The sequence below is a fragment of the Malurus melanocephalus genome, unplaced genomic scaffold, assembly GCF_030028575.1.
Source record: "Malurus melanocephalus ecotype Western Australia unplaced genomic scaffold, MMel_1.1 scaffold_329, whole genome shotgun sequence".
Lineage (NCBI taxonomy): Eukaryota > Metazoa > Chordata > Aves > Passeriformes > Maluridae > Malurus > Malurus melanocephalus.
Window position 1 is genome coordinate 300,082 of NW_026623561.1, and position 17,664 is coordinate 317,745.

At 37.2% G+C, this 17,664-nt stretch overlaps 1 protein-coding gene across 3 annotated transcripts in view; it reads left to right on the forward strand.

Moving 5' to 3' along the window:
- Positions 1-17,664, forward strand: part of ATP9B (ATPase phospholipid transporting 9B (putative)) — a 153,339-nt gene that overhangs the window by 128,599 nt on the left and 7,076 nt on the right. For all 3 annotated transcript variants that reach the window (XM_057377889.1, XM_057377886.1, XM_057377887.1), the window contains 11 exons: positions 6,163-6,324; positions 6,926-7,018; positions 9,323-9,406; positions 9,926-10,096; positions 11,516-11,614; positions 14,191-14,280; positions 14,728-14,872; positions 15,209-15,273; positions 15,714-15,869; positions 16,023-16,087; positions 17,271-17,379. In XM_057377889.1, the coding sequence (XP_057233872.1) occupies positions 6,163-6,324; positions 6,926-7,018; positions 9,323-9,406; positions 9,926-10,096; positions 11,516-11,614; positions 14,191-14,280; positions 14,728-14,872; positions 15,209-15,273; positions 15,714-15,869; positions 16,023-16,087; positions 17,271-17,379 (1,239 nt within the window). The remainder of the gene's footprint in view (positions 1-6,162; positions 6,325-6,925; positions 7,019-9,322; positions 9,407-9,925; positions 10,097-11,515; positions 11,615-14,190; positions 14,281-14,727; positions 14,873-15,208; positions 15,274-15,713; positions 15,870-16,022; positions 16,088-17,270; positions 17,380-17,664) is intronic.

A 17,664-nucleotide genomic window follows, 5' to 3' on the forward strand; every position in this document is an offset into this window, starting at 1 on the left:
CATGAAGAGCTATTCCCCTCCCATATTTACAAAGGCAGCAACTGTAAGACTCAAGAATTATACAAGTGGTGCTCTGGGAGGACGGTAGGGAATTTGACCTTGGAAGGAGGAAAGAAAGGAAAGTTGATGAAGGGCAAATACAACAGATCTGGGACTCAGGGTGGAAAGAGAGGTGGAAGAGGAAACCAACAACAAATAAACTGTTCGTGCTGCAAGGGAGAGAATGCCAGATACCCTTTTAATAATGATTTTTTTGTCATTTCAACTCATACATTGAAAGTATATGGCAGTGAAATGAAATATTTTACATTTACATTCTTAAGCACCCTTAAATTTCCTTTTTGTTTCTTAAAGATAATGCTTGAAACACTAGTAAAATCATCATATTGAACAAATATGCTTTAATATAATGAGAAATTGATGTCAAATTGAGTCTTATAAAACAATGAAGCTACAAAAAGCATGTAAACAGCATAAAAATTGCAGCATGACAGAAAAAAAAGCCTAAGAGTTGAAAGACTAGCAGGTCTTTATCATAATTTTTTAAAGACTTCTATTGATGCAATGTTTGCAAATCACTGGAGCCTAAGGAAAATAATGTAAATGGTTCATTATTTAGCTTATTGAACTTTCCTGCAGTTAGGTTGACGGATGATGCCAATGTTTCCCAATCACCAAAGTACCATTTTAAAAGCATTTTTTATTGAATAAAGTGCTTTGAATATTGCACCCTGGAGCTTTATTTAGGGAAATGGTTCAATTGATGTTTTCTGTTTAACCTCAACACTGACCTATCACAACATACTTGGTTAATAAGCAACATTATCATTTAATAGACTTAACTGGTTTTATGCATTGTACTTTCTCAACATTGCAACTCTGTTCTCTTAGATATTCTTTATGGATCTCGCTTGATGGCAGGCTTTTGAAACAAGATGCTATTTGCACAGTTGTCTGTCGCATTATATAATAATGCATGTTCACACCATAGATCAAAGTGCAGAGAACAGTATGTAAGTATAAGCTATTCTTCCATGTAGGAAGGTATAAGAAGCAGCTTAGCAATATGCTAACACTACACTTAATGAATTGGCTTGAGGAACTCGTTTGAAATTCTTCACATCTGTGTGTATATGTGTGCATCCATATACAGATATAATATAACCTTAACAAATATGTACATTTACAAATAGGTACATCCATCATAAAAGGTGTATTTATCTAGTGTTAGAGTAACCTGAGATAAGTAACTGATTCTGTATTCATAATGCAAACCCTGCTTATGCCAGGCTCTTTGTTTCTTATGATAAGTGATCAATATTTCATTTTCTCTGAAAGAGTGGAAAGTTTCATTTGTCTGTCACTTGTCCTCTACAGCTGTAGCATAGCAAACAATAGACATTCACTGAGAACCCACCGGGAAAAAAAMCAAAACAAAACACCAAGACCCAGCTTCTACCCCATCATAGGTGGGGGTTCAGTTCATCTGTAGAAAGCCAGCTACCTTAATGTAATGAACAATCATAAAAGGATATATAAGCTAAGTAGGCAAAGCAATAGAGTTCAAAGGTCAGAGACCCAAGCAATTCAGGGCATGCTATGAACAGGAGCCTTTGAAGACCTTTGCTCCCCTTGGTCAGAAAAGGTTGATCAGTCATGATTTTTAATGACTGCTTACTCTCATAAACCAGACACTTATTGGTTATGCTTTGTTCTGCACTCTTATAGTSTCAAGCATTTCTAATTCCAAGATCTTGAATATTTAAATACTGCCTAAAAGTATGGTCAGTTATTTAATTCCAACATTTCTGWCCAGAGACAACAGAGTTGCTAAAATTAATTACAAGGATTCAAAGCCAATCATTTAAAAACAGAYAGGGAAATTATATGCCCTTAGTGAAGCAGCTTTTGTGTTTACAAAAGTGAAGCTGTAATGTATGAGACATGTTGTATTGTTTAATTCATTTTATTGTATATGCTTATTGAAGCAAGACTAATTGTGTTGTTTTGTCAATGTATTGTGAAAAGCCAATCACTCAGTAGCGTAAAACCATCACTTGTGTGACCTTCAAGACCCACAAAGAATAACTACTCCATAGCTTGTGTTGAATATTGATTGGTAGTTTTTTTTTTCACATGATCAAGCTGTATTTTTAAGTTAATAATTTTATTTTAATTATGAAGGGGTTTTTTTTAATGAAAAGTGATTGACCACAAATGTTAGTTATGAAATCATTGTTTATAAACATAAACAAGTTAGCACTGACTGGAGACAGATATGAGTTGTTGAACAATTCTGAACTAAACTGTTGGGAATACTCAAGCAATGGGGAAAGGAGATCTCACCGCTTCTGTTCTATTTCCAAAGCAATAGCCTTAACTTAAAAATACCACACKTAGAATGTATGTATAACTCAGACAACAGCCTGATTTGAAAGCAGATCCTGTTGTCTGAAGTGAAGATGGTCCTAAATACTCCAAAAGAAATACAGGTGATTTACATGAGAATTCTTCTAAGCAGCAAAACTAGCTTACAAAATTTCCATCCCTAGTCCTTTTTTCATACCTTACTGGTTGCTCCCTTGCATATGCCAAAAMCTTTGATGACTTTATTTATACAGGTCTTTTATTGGTTAATGTGGTCAGGTTTATAGCATGGCTTCAGGAAAGCTTTGAGTACAACTGTGGTGGAATTCCCAAACTGCCCCATGAGGTGGAGAACTGCCAACAGCAGCCATGAGGCAGTTGATCTTTTTCTTGAACTAATGCTAGCTCAAAAGAGAGTATTATACCTTGAAAGTGACAATTATTTGGTCAWAAACTATTTTGAGCAACAAATACTSTAAGTATTGAGCAGTTCAATATTTCTGCTAGGGAGCAGAAATGGTAGTCTGGCCCATAAGGAAAGGAAAGCAGGAGCTGGGCATGATAGCCAGGCTGCTAGAGGCTGTGGCCTTAGTGATGAGGTGTACAGCCCCACAATATCCAAGTATGGTAAAAAGAACATATCCCATGATGGAAACCTGCAGTCCAGAGTATGTAGTRTTGTACAGGTTAACCCTAACCCAGTGCCTAAGTTGTTTGATTTTATTTGGTTCCATAAATGAACATTTTTAAATAAGTGGGGTGATTATGTCCCCAAAACATGGACATGCTGCCATGGTCTGTAACAATGGTGCTTTTGAAGTTTYGGCTCTTCATGCCCCTCTGGAAATGCATTCATTCCTCTCCTGCTTAGAGAAGCTACTTCCACATCCTGAGCTGGTACTGCTCTAGGTGATGTTGTGGGTTGCACAGTTACTTCTTGGTTTGGGAGAGTTTCCTTATGAAATGTCTAAATTTGACTTTGAATGGATATCTATGCCCTTGTAGTTGAAGAGTTTGATATTTGAGGTTGTGAACTACAGAAGCTCAGAGGGTTGGTTGGCCTCTAGTGGGGAAACACTGCTGACAGAAGCAACCAGAGCTCAAGAGTGGGCACGTGGTGAATGGAAACATCTGAAAGATTTTGGGTAAGAAACACTGAATGAGGTGTTTCTCACTAGCTCACATCAGATCTGTTGCATTTCTGTTTCACAATGTAATTATTTGCTCCTTTCTTTCCTAATTTGGAACTTGCTTTTTGACRTTGTCATGTGAGAGGTGGGTGGCTGTCTTTACCCTCTGAGTTGCTACTGAGGAGGAAGACAATTAGCAAGTTAGAGATCACAGGTCCCTCTTTGCCTCCACATACATTACCTGCCCTGGGAACACTACACAGTGGGTTCAGCTGCATACTTGGGTCTCAGTAATGGGAGTGCCCTTTACCCACCAATGTGCTTGTGTCTCCCAGGCAGCCGGGTTCCACGGGAGGGAAGCTTTGTGATAAGCCAGAGAAGGTCCATAAAATATTCAAATAAGCCCCTAACCTGGATTCAGGAAACTGGGTGCATTTCATCTCTGTGTAGGTTTGTCAGCAAATTAATATTATCAGCAAGTAAATGTTATCACTGCAATGGTTTTCTTTTAAAACAAAATGGTAGCATAACCAGTAAAGACTTTTGTGCTTGTCCAACCTTTAATTACTTTATCAGACCTCATCCATTATGTCAAGCTCTGCAGAAGCCACATCTGCTGCATTTTCTTGGCATTCTAAGGGTTTTTGATTTAGGTACACTAAATTACAAGACCATTTTAATGTAAGGTTTCTGAATTCTGTTGAAGAGAATATACTTGTAGAGGAGAGACCTCAAGAAGAGAGATTTGCCTAAGAATCCCTTTTCTGAACTCTATAGAGCCAGCCTCCCAATATATAAGTGTTTGAGATTTATAATGTAGATTTTCATGCTATTTGTGAAACACTTGTTTAGAATTTTTTTTTTAGTGGTAAGAGCTGGCTATGTTGTTCTGGATGCTGCTCTGATTCATTCTAAATAATGAGAGTCAAACTTGTCTTGCTCTCAAGTTTTTTCAGTGTCCTTGCAGGCATCTGTTTGACTCTTAAGCCTTATTGACTGTTGCTTGTATGGTATTTTCCCTGATCAATTTAAAAGGAAAAATAAATATGCAGTTGGGTATAGGCCAGGTATAAGAATRCAAAATGACTACGCTGCAAAATGCTAATTCAAATGGTATGTGAAGCCAAGCATAAATGAAATAATAAACAGATTTGAGTCACCATATATACTTAAGTCCTAGCTGCAAAAGACTCAAGTAAGAKAACAGGGTTTTAGTAGAAAGATGTAATTTACAGGTCAGAATGTAATAGTAACCCTTCAGTGTCAAAAYTGAAAATTAACCTTGGAAGTACTGGATCATTTACAGCCTACATACTATTTCTGTTGAAGAAGAAAAGTTGTAAAAATTTTAATTTTCAAGAATTAATTTTCAAGAATTTGAAATGGTGCTTTTCAAAGTATGTTCTGTTCTCTTCCATAACTGCATCTCATTGTATTTTCATTTGGTGATGCTTACGCAGATGGTATGCTAGGGTTTCTTATAGGGTCACACAGCGTTTTATTCCAATTTTCAATTTTCATAGAAGATGGGATGTTTTACTTGCCTTGTGTGAAATTCTTAGTGGCCATCATGTCTGTTGAACTTACCTAGGGACTTTTCTACTTGCATGTGTTTTATCAGAGAGCTTGATTTTAATATTTTTTTCATCTTACCTGAAATTAATAGCAGAGTCTATTAATCCATAAAAAATCCAGGTTCCGTAAAAATCATGTAAACTTTACTATAGTTACCTTTCTAGTAATTTAAAAATTTGATTTCCAGTAATGATTAGCATTTGGAAAAATAAAAGTCGATTGAGGAGAAGTTTTCTTTAATCAGAAAAAAAATAGATATGGAACGTGTCTTATATATAAAACAGTAAAATCAGCAAAGCAGTTTTCCTAAAGCATTAATTTTTTGAAGAAATAAATCACACGGTGGTGGTGAGAGATATTTAAAGCGTAACACAGAAAAGTGCTGGAGCTAGAATCATGCACTTCAAGCCAGCAAAATTTGAAAAAGGAACTTTCATATGGTTTTTTTTGAAAAAGGAGCTTTCATATGTGGGTTTGTGGGATGCAGTATTGTAAGCTTGGTTTCCATACTGTTTGATGTCAAAACTCAATTATATTACTGTTTAAACAAAGTAATGAAATGATGCAAGTGAGTGAAGTAAGCTAAAAATAAGRTCCTTTGATTACCTATTGAGTACCCATTACATTGTTTCAACTTGCATGTAACTGTAGATGTAATAAAATGTTTAATATGGAAATACTCCCCTAGTCTTTTAGTTGTATGTGTTGTTGATACAGAAATTGTATTCTGGTTTTACATAATTTCTGTTGGATGTCCTTGATGTGTTGTTSAATGTATATGGGGTATTTATTAGAAAAGCTATTTCTGAACAATATATTCAAAATACCTCATTTTCAGTAATAAGTGCAAAGAAGATTTAATATTCTTCATAAGAAGTTTTGTAAATTCTTCAAGGGAAATATGTAGTTTTGATGCACTAAGATTTTATACTCAGTCTGCTGCTGTTCATTTTTTTTCCTAGATTCTTGGAAGACTTTAGACTTTTACCCTATCAACTGTTGTTTAGCTTTAGCTTAATTTCTRTAACAGTATAATAGACCTTTCACACTTCAATATGACACTTTTTTTCTTTTTTTTTTCTTTCTTTAGGTGGCTCTGGTGCAGTGGACAGAGAGTGTGGGTCTCACTCTGGTTAACAGGGACCTGACCTCAATGCAGCTGAAGACCCCTGGTGGACAYATCCTGACGTACTATATCCTGCAGATTTTCCCCTTCACTTCCGAGAGCAAGCGCATGGGSATCATAGTTAGGGTAATTTTGGGGGTTTTCTGGGTATTGGGTTCGATTTTTTAAAAAATGCTGGCAGATCAGACTAATTCACTCCGTCTGTTACAGACAATACCTCAGAAATTCTTAATTTGGATTACATTTGCCTGTGTGTGGRTTCATTGAATATGTAATGAATGTTGCATCTTTAAAACGTGTAACAAGCATTTACACTAAGTTACTTGTAAATTTTTAATTACAAGGTATTTCAGAGGTACAGAGCCTTCTGTTTTGGGTTAGATGGTATTTGCCACTCAAGAAACAAAATGTAAGTTGGATGGGACATAAGAGTGGTACTTTAAAATTTAGTTTAGAGATGCTGAGAATCTGTTATGCTTGGTGACTTCAGTTAGCCCTGGTCTTCTTATGTAGAAATAGGGGACACAAATCTCAATGGAATCAGGAATGACTCTGGAAATAGTAACATCAAGTAATAAAATTTACTCACTTCTTGGCAACGTACTTCATCTTTTATAAATGGTAACCTATTGACTGCTTGAGAAGACAATTGAGTTATTGGTTGACAATTGTTTTGACTGTATGAAAATATATTCCCTCCCCTCCCACTTCTCTTGTAAAATTTTAGGATGAATCTTCGGGAGACATTACATTTTACATGAAGGGTGCAGATGTTGCCATGTCCACTATTGTACAGTACAATGATTGGTTAGAAGAAGAGGTAAGAAAGAAAATCAGCATTTTCAAAAACTCAAACATTACAAAAACTTAAACCCTAAAATATACCAAATTTGATTAATCTGAGGCAATGCAGTGATGGATTTTGAAGTTCACTTACACATATCCTGAATGGGTTTTAAGGGATTAAAATTGTTTCCAATTCCTGAATAACATACAAGAAAATCAAAGGGGGCAGTAATAGCAAACCATGTTACTACTTAAAACAAGGAGAGTTGTTTTTCATTGACTGACCTTTCACATAAAACCTAATTACTTCTGCGAAATATTCTGTGTCRTGGTTTGGAATGCTGGCCAAAAGCCATGCACCCACAATACCTGCTSACTCACTCTCCCCCACCACCACTRGGCAGAGAAGAGCAAAKGAAGGAAAAAAAAATTAACAAAAGRGTTCATGRGTTGAAATAAGGAGCAGGGAGCAAACACTTGATGGACAAATCAGGCTCCATTTAAGTTACAAAGTGAATTTATTACTAACAAAGTCAGAGGAGGAGAATGAGAAATAAAATAAAACCCTCAAAGACACCGATCTTCTCCCCACTCCCTCCCACTGACAGTGCAAAGCAGGGGGTGTGAACAGGGTGTGGGGTTGGTCAGTTCAGGGTGTGGGGTTGGTCAGTTCAGGGTGTGGGGTTGGTCAGTTCAGGGTGTGGGGTTGGTCAGTTCATCACCGGATCCTCTGTGGCTGCTGAGGGAGAGGAGTCCTTCCCTTGTGTTGCCGTGGGGTCCCTCCCACGGGAGACAGTTCTCTGTGAACCTCTCCGGCGCGGTTCCACTCTCACGAGCAGCAGTCCACACACATCTGCTGCATCGTGAGTCCCCCCACGGGCAGACAGTCATCCCAAAACTGCTGCACCGTGGGGTCCCTCGTCCCCTGGGTGCAGGCCTAAGGCCAGACTGTTCCATCTCAGGAGCAAGGCCTCTCTCTCCATGGGTCTCCTGCTGGACACAGCCCCTTCTCAGCGTCAGCCCACTCCGGCATGGGGACCTCCCTCCTCCACGGGCTGTAGGTGGATCTCTGCACCCTCCGTGGACCCCATGGGCTGCAGGGGGACAGCCTGCTCCACCATGGTCACCATGGGCTGCAGGGGACAGCCTGCTCCACCATGGTCACCATGGGCTGGAAAGGAATCCTGGCTCCAGTGCCTGGAGCAGCTCCTCCCCCTTCTTCTCCACTGACCTTGGTGTCTGCATCCCTCACATATTCTCAGCCTCCTCCTCCTCTGGCAAAACTACTGTGGCCACTACCTTTGTTTTGATTTCTTCTTAAATATGTTTTCACAGAGGCATAACCACCATCTCCAGTTGGCCCAGGTTTGGTCAGTGGCATGTCCATCATCCTCAGAGCCAACAGCAATTGGCTCTGCCGGACATGGTGGAGCCTCCAGAAGCTTCTCACAGGAGCCATCTTTTTGGCCCCCCACTTCCAAAAACTGGGCCAAGCAAAACCAACACATTCTGCTATAAATCCRTTTATCCAAAAATGCCCTTGTTTGCTCAATATGTACAGTGAGGTATGATTATGRATTACAGAGTTTGATAAGCATTGTATCCAAACAGAAATTTTTTTGCCACATTTATTAAACTTCAAATAAAATAGTGACTAAATTTCAAAGCCAATTAATATTTTTCACTATGTGTTCTAGTAGGTACCAGCAATCACCTTATTTTTGACCCTACATGCAGCCAATATGTTAATACAATGATTACACCATGTATGTTCATAATGGTATTGGCAATATGAATCAATATCTGCTGCAGGGCAGTTTGTTTTATTCGGGGACATGAATAAATTAAACTCCCTCAAGACCTAGCAAAATGTCATAAAAATTACTTTTGGTGATAATGATGCACAATTAATTGTAAAATACTTGTTTAATTTATTTAGCTTTATGAGGTCAAATCAATAAGTGTTTGCACTGGAGAGCTTTGTTTTTCATTAAGACATGCTATTCCATGGCTATTTTTAATGTGTAGATGTTCTTCTGATAAGAGATGCATTCAGTGGAAAAAAATGTAGCTCTGTTACGTACCTCAAAAGTAGTTTTAATTTATTTTAAAGCTTCAACCTAAAGAAAATTTTCTTTAAGCTAGGAGAGGAAATCTAATTGTCTTACTGATGGCAAACCACTTCATTTGGCGGGCCTGATGTATAATTGTTTTTTATCCTGTTTTTGGCTTCTCCAGAGTATTTTTTTGGTACAGATACACCCTGTTAGCACACAGTATAAAGCATGAACACATGATTGAATATTTGCATAACTCTTCTGTGCTTTGGTTCATTTAGTGTGGTAATATGGCACGAGAAGGACTGCGCACGCTGGTTGTTGCCAAAAAATCACTTACTGAAGAACAGTATCAAGATTTTGAGGTATGAAGGGATAGAGTGACCTTGTACTTTACCATATTTAATTAATTCAAGGAGAACATTCCTCTTTTTTATTTTTTAAGGTTGCAAAAAAAGATGATTCATTTTTAAAAAATAGATGATTGAGGTGTTGTCCGMAATCTTTTAAAGACTCAGTCATTCCTTAGGATCTTGCTTGTTTTATTTTGGGTTTGGGRGTGTTTTCCCAGAAGCTAGTGTGATGTTATTTCTGTAGCTTCAGCATGACCTAAAAAATCTACTTGTTCTCAAAGATAAGGCCTTTCCTCCTTAGGCGCTGTGATTCTTAATAGTTCTTCAGAAGGCATTCCCTTGAGGTGATTTGTCAGAAGAGCCCTGTATGACATTGGGTATAAAGTAAAATTGCTCTTTTAGTCTTGTTCTTCATTAAAGATTTTTAAAGAYAAGCATTTAGCCTGATGAATCCACGCTATCACTGAGTGGTAGACTGAATGTATACTTTATGAGTCGTAGCAAACTCTAAGTTGTTTTGTGTTTGTGCAGAGTCGATATAACCAAGCAAAGTTAAGCATACATGAYAGAAACCTGAAGGTTGCTGCTGTTGTAGAGAGTTTGGAGCGAGAAATGGAATTACTGTGTCTCACTGGAGTRGAAGATCAGCTGCAGGCAGACGTTAGACCAACGCTAGAGATGCTAAGGAATGCTGGAATAAAGGTACTAAACACATACTGCTGACATAACTGGTTATCATTTATTACTTTTAAAATCAAGACRTAATTTATATTTGTCTATATTCAGGTTCTTTCAAAGTAAGGAATGTGTCAAGTCATAAGCATGTTCTGGGCATGAACTAGCAGAAACAAACAAGACACTGTGTGCAAAGTTCCCTTGTCTACCACAGGTTTCATGAATCTCAAATTTGCTTCTGTAGGAAAACTACCAGTGGATAGATRTATGTGTGTTTCAGTCATTTATCCCCCAGCTGTCTACAGTAAACTGACTTTGCTGACACTAAATGAGTTTGGCACAAGATTTGTGTGACAGCCATGTTTTCAGGTTTGACACTCATGGGAAGTTTCAGCAAASATCAGAAGGTGAATTGTTTGAACCAGAATTCAGAACTGCCCTTGGGGTTTGTTCAGTTCATGTTAAAGGGATGGCATGAAAAGCCATGCAGAAGAGTTGCTTTGCTAGTSACCTGTCAATTGCACATACACAAGTAATGCATTTATTTGGGAGASGGTTTCAAGTAAATGTATGAACAATGTTTGAGGGGAGGGGGCAAGATTATATACATTTTTCTTTATGCAGTGTTAAGCTCTGCTCCAAATACCTGTATCAACTTTGAATTGGTTAGACTGAGTCAGACACAATGGAAAATTTTGCATATTCTGCTTGTGCTGGACTTCAGCCCCTCCAATGTCTGCTGAAAAGGCAGCACAGAAGGGGAAAGCAAGCCAGAAGAATTTTGGAAAGCAATGGMAATAATTTCCTGACAGTGATGCTTGAGTCATCAATGAGAAGAGATGTTCTACTAGTCCTCTTACTAGCAAACTTTCTTGGCGTTAAGGGGCTGAGGGGGCTGTCATACTTTAAGAATCTTCAACTTTATTTCTTACACTTTACTGCCTTCTCAGTTCTTCATGGTCAGTAGGCAGGATCTCTTTGGAGTGCTGGGACTGTAGCTCATCCTCTAATATTTGCTGTCTCATTGCTTGGCTGCTGTTTTCTGACATTTATCACCAGGGTCACAGACTGTTGTGTCACATCATTTTGCTGACAAAWGTCATCTGCATCCTCACATTTCTGATCAAGGTAGTATCAGGACCATAGGGAAAGGATTTTGTKCTTCCTCAGAGCTTCACTTTGTCTTCATATGCATTGAGACGTTGTCTGCTGGGAGAAGGGAAGGAGAATGGAGCTGCCCAAAATATAGACAATTCTGTTCTGCTTTACCTATTATTGCAGTAAGAACTGTTTGTTAATTTTACTTAACAATGCATGAATCAGTATATTTTCTTGGATAATTGAATCCAAAAAGGTGCCAGAGAAAGGTTGGAAAAAGATGTCATTTAGATTTGGAGAACAGACACATTAATGTCCAAAGGAGTAAACTTGTATATTATTTTGCAGATATGGATGTTAACAGGAGATAAACTGGAGACAGCAACTTGCATTGCGAAAAGTTCTCACTTAGTCTCTAGAACTCAAGATATCCACATTTTCAGACCTGTAAGTATAGTTCTAACTTTTTTTGTTAGTTCATCCATCAAAGGAYAGCTAATAACAATGTTGCTGTATTTGATTAGTAGTTGGCTGGTTGTTGAAAATTGTTGTGTTATTGTGCTGAGTGTCATGGTAATGRTCAAGAGAGTGGTACTTAGATTGTTATTCAAGGCTGTAGAATTGCAAGCATTTAAGGGTGGTTTCTAGATTTGTTGATGTGCTGCAGAAATGTTTGTAGCCATGTTTGGGTGACCCAGGTTCAACATGCATTTTRCACCCTTCGCAACAAACACAGCAAGATACCTCTGAATAGTGATGATGCGTGGTACGTGTGAGGTAAGGTGCTGAGCCACTAAGAAACTGTCCATGCATTTAGGTTATCTGAATGTCATTCTTGCCTGTTCTAACATTTTCATTGATAGAAATCTTTAKACTCAAGCAGAATTAATGCTGAATTTAACTGCAGTGTGAACATCTTCCATTTAGACATAGTTCAAACTGGTATGAGAATTTTTTATGCCATTGTATATRTGTGCGTGTTATAAACAGACCGTTTAAATAATTGTTAGAAAAGTAAGCTGAATCTTCTTCTGTACATTTTATTTGCATAGCATCAGCTTGACTGAAGACAAACAAAAATGGATTTTCCAGACATTGATTGATGCTGTGTGGTCAGACATAATGTGTCTGTTTGTTGAAAATGAACTACTTGCACCTACAGAAATAATTATATGAATATAATTTACATGTAAATGTATTTTCTTCTGAAGCATCTGAATGGCAAATTAGGCCCTGCAGACTACTATTTGCAATTAAATTATTAATGCTTCTGATAAAACTTCAGATCAATTTTTGTTGACCTTTCCATGTTGTAACACCACAAATTAAGTCTTCCTGAACAAAAAGTATTTAGTTGAGTCACATTTTTATTTTCATTACCATGACTGGTAATAAGAGATCAGCATAAAACTATGTTAMCTTAAAATACACAACATTTTAAATTAGTTAGAAAGTGCATTTATACAGAATTATTTCTGTGGCGGTATTTGTTGCAAACAAATTACTACTGAGTTAATGTAAAACAAAAAAAAATCAAGCACTATAACACTTCTATTTTAGTTACAAATTAGAAAGAAAAAGCTTTTTGCTACTCTCTTTCCAAAAAGCTCTGTTTTGTTTTTAACTGTTTATTCTCAGAAGTCCCCGCTTCTTCAGTTTGTAATTCTAGAGGTATTCAAAAATTTAAAAAAATCATAAAAAACATTCTGTTAGGTGAAATGTAGGATAGAGAGAACAATCCCTGCTCATCAGTGTGCACAAGTGCTGCCATCTCCTCATCTCTGCAATGCAGAAAGATTACCCTGGGCCAACTGGGTCTGGTGTTCCTGACAGCTGTCAGACAAGGAGCTTTCTCTTTTCATGATTAATTGTGGGGAAGAAGGAAAAAAATTCKGAATTGGGGAATGTGTATGTTTTTTTCCTTTTTGCTGGGGCTTTTTAAGGTAACTCAAATTTTATGGGTAGGAAAGCTCATCTGGAGAGAGAAAGGTTCTTTGAACTGCATCTGGCTGGGTAGTAGTGGGCCAATGACAAAACTTCACATTCAGTGTAGTTAAGATTCATATATCTTAAAAGTTAGTTACTCAGAATGTTGACAGAGACAAAACTAAAAGTGTAATCGGAGCTTGTGGTTTTTTTCTATGCTTGGAACTGTCTTGCATGATAATACATGATAAATCAAATACATTGATATTTACTGGGAAATAAAAACAAAACAAAAACTCAAACAAATCAGAAACAAAACAAATTAAATAAAAAAAAAACACACAAAAAAAACCAAACAAAACAAGAAAAAACACAAACCACCACACCCAAACCTGCCAGTCTCCTCAAAATCTGGTTATAATTTCAATTTTTCATGTTCTGTTTTGTAGCTTAAAACCTTTCAAAATCCATTTAGTAACCTTTGACTATTTTTTGCATTTCACAGCTGGGTCTTTCTGAAACAATTAAGTAAATTAAAAAATCTGTGATGTAATTCTTTCATAATATGCCACTTGATCTTGTCTTCAGAGTCATGCAAGATCCAAAAGGATTAATACTAATGAGCATCTTCATGTGCCCTTTGAAATCTGTGCCTGGTTACCCAAACTGAAGGAACAATTACCAGGAACCCTTCATGTTCTTTAAGAACATATTTTACTGGTTAATAAATTTTTAAAAAAAGAGAGGCTTGCTTGGGAAATTTTTCTCATTTTCTCTAGCCCTGCCCTGGTGAAAGGACTCAGGCCAGCTCAAAATTCAGATATTTTAACGTCATTAATTCATTACTATTTTAGCCCTTGCAAACTTGGTGAGGAACCACTTAAACTGACTACATAGGTTTTCCTTGTTTGAGGATTACTTTTTCACTCCATAAGATTTTGAGGCTTGATGTAAAATTCCATGGGTATTGGAATTGCAATGGGATACAGCACTTKAACCAAGCCCTTCTGGGTATGAGTTCTCAAAACCTGATTTGTTCAGGCAGGGATTTTTTTAAAGAATATAACAATTTTTTAATTGAGTGTTTTTTATTGAAGGTTGCCACTCGAGGAGAGGCTCACTTAGAACTAAATGCCTTTAGGAGGAAGCATGACTGTGCCTTGGTGATATCTGGGGACTCACTTGAGGTAAAAACTTGATTTCTGTCAAATTATTTATATACTTATAGTCAGAAACTAATGTATCAGCGTCTTCATGCTCTGTTTTTGATTATTTGCCCAGATTTTTAAGTTGCCCTTAGGGATACTTCTGCTTGTGACTAAATGCACATTAGATGGGCAAATATCACTGGGTTTCTGGTCTCCTGTACAGTAGCAGAATGAAATTTGTATGYAGCATGCTTTAGAATTATCTATTCTCTTAACCTCAAAGCATGTTGGCTCTCAAAATGACATTTTCTTTTATTTTAAATGTAATAAAGCCACAGTCAGGAGAATCCAGCTTTTTTTTTTCTCCCAGTTGGATGTTGTACATGGAAAACTTCATAAAAAATCTTTATACTGTGTTTTTGTGTTGCACTACAKGTAGTAATATTTAATTGTAAATAAGTGCAAGCATCTGTTTTTTTCTCTCAGGTTTGTCTGAAGTATTATGAGCATGAATTTGTAGAGCTGGCTTGTCAGTGTCCTGCTGTAGTATGCTGCCGGTGTTCTCCCACCCAGAAAGCCCACATTGTGAAACTGTTACAGCACCACACCGGGAAACGCACCTGTGCAATAGGTAACTGTTGGCACAATCCTCATAGTAAAATCTGTGTCAAATAAATGAAATCAGCAGGTGGCACCACAGAGAAATAGCTGAAATAAAACCAGAAAKACTYCTTTACCAACAGCCAGGTACCARGTATTACAYAGTTGTGGCACAAAATGCCATTCCRTGAGAATGCTGTGCTTGTCTTCTCTGTTCTGTAGGAGTAAGTCTTTGTAGCTGAAGTAATTAATCATAAGTCACAGATTAACTGTCAGAATTTAAAGGTATATAAGAGGTTTCTCAAATACTGTAAGGCCAGGAAAACAAAACCTCTGAAGAACTGAATGTTGCAGTGACATTTTCCAGGTGATGGAGGAAATGATGTCAGCATGATCCAAGCAGCAGACTGTGGAATTGGAATTGAAGGCAAGGTAATGTTAACAGTTTCATTGTGAAATGTGTGCCACATGGCAGCATGGTAACGCGATTAGAAGCTTTAATCTTAAACAGCAATGAATTGGTAATTTCTAAGTAAAGTAAAATCAGAAGAATGCTTAGTCTTTCATGTTTTCTTTGTTTCTATGTTTTCTGCTTTATCTTTTTAACAACAAAAAAACAATAAAAGCAGAAAAAATTAGTTATTTCTGTGGAGCATTTACGTGAAAGAAACAGAAACAGCAATTAAACTTGTTACAGCCCACTGCATCTTAGAATATGCACAAAAAAATGTCATTTGTGTCTCATTGCAGAGTTGATTTTCAGAGCAGGAACAAACTTACCTTTTCAAATTAATTACTGCTTAGGATTTTGAAACTTGATTTGCATCTTTTACACTGAACTTCATGTCTGGACTATTTTTCTTTTGTTCTAGGAGGGAAAACAAGCTTCTCTAGCAGCTGACTTTTCTATCACACAGTTTAAACACATAGGTAGGCTGCTGATGGTACATGGTCGAAACAGTTACAAAAGATCAGCAGCACTTGGTCAATTTGTCATGCACCGAGGCCTTATTATTTCAACTATGCAGGTATTTAAAACTTTCTTTTCTGTATAGTTAAAATCACTATGTCTGTCTTTGAAATGTCACAAAATCCTAATTAACCAATATTGTTATTTTTTCTATATGGTATCATTTTGTATTTAGAATTGTATGAAATAATTAATTATTTGCTTTTTGTAGGCTGTATTTTCATCAGTCTTCTATTTTGCATCTGTTCCCTTGTACCAAGGATTCCTAATGGTAGGGTAAGTCRAAGCAACATTGACAGTATCTGGTAACAAATACAGCAAACTCACTGGATAAATGGTACCATGGGCTTGGTGTCATCCACAGTTTCCATACATTTATCACTGGTACACTACCAAAATGTGGGATGAGTGTAGAAAGAAAAGTCACACTACTTTGGATATGCCCTATGTGAGGAGGAAAGTCTCATTATCAGTTCTCTGGAAAGTGGGATCTGCATAGCTTTAGAAGATATCGTAGAACCTTTGCACATACGGGGTGAAAACAATCAAGGAAATCTCCCAGACCAGACYAGCTTCAGCTGTCACACAGATTGACGTACAAACCTCAGTGAGAATCACAAGTTTTTACATTAAAAATTGAGCTGACGCTACTATGGAATTTCCTCTGGGAGTGCACTACCCGTGTCTGCCACATAGATTTCCATTCATGTGTATGCAGGAGTAGGAATACCTTGGTCATGTTGCAGCAGCTGGTTTGCTATTATGGTTTCCCCAGTTATACAGCTGAGAGTTATGCATATATCTGTGTTTGTCTGTTCTCTGTCCCTACTGACCTAAAAGGAGCTTTTTATTCTCCTTGTAAACAATAACAACTTAAATTGATAATAATTTAAATCTCAGTCAAATCATGGTTTGATTACACCAGAYGTTGCAGAGGCAAACAGTCGACCTCTCTAAATTGTTTGCAAATAGTTGTGCTAAGTTCCAGGGGAAGTTCACACAAAAGTATACATCTGGCATGTTAAGACTCTTATTACTCCACCTACCTTCTCCGTGCTGTCCAGAATATAGTTCTCTTTTCTTTTCTTCAGTTTTCATGCATCCATCTGTAGATGAATTTAAATGTCATGTCTTTGGACTGGTTGTCTAAAGTGCAAGTGTGCCGGGAGTATGGTAATAGGTGATAAACTTGGATGGTGGAAGAAAGAAATGTGGTTTTTGTTTTTGACTGTGTAAGACCTCTGTAATTTTTCACAACTGACAACTCTCAGAACCACACGAGCAGGTTGCATGTGAAAGCTTTATTGGTGAGCAGCCTAGGAAAAAGTACCAGTTTAAAAGTACTCGGAAAAAGAACCAGTTTAAATCCACTTACATAAAAAGAATAATTGTACTCAGTAAATCAGTTTAAAATTATAACATACAAAAATGTTGATGTGTGTTCTTTCCTTTCACCTAGGTATGCAACCATATATACTATGTTTCCAGTCTTCTCTCTAGTATTGGATCAAGATGTGAAGCCAGAAATGGCATTGCTATATCCAGAACTTTATAAGGATCTCACAAAGGTATGAATGTCCTCAGCATGCAGCTACAAACTGTAGTTAGAGAAAGTCCAAACTTTGCCRAGTCTGTCTTTTTAATTGCACTGAATTAGCTATGTTAGTCTGGGATATTTTTTTCATCTATTGGAGATCTTGATTCTTTCTTTCTCTGCTTGAGAATCTTTAAAGTTTTTGAGATTTCAGCCCATGATAAAATTTGAAAAAGCATGGCCTTCATGTGCTAAACAGAGTCATAAGCTTGCCTGTGGAAAGCTGTTCACAGAACTTGGAAGTAGCTACAGCAATGAA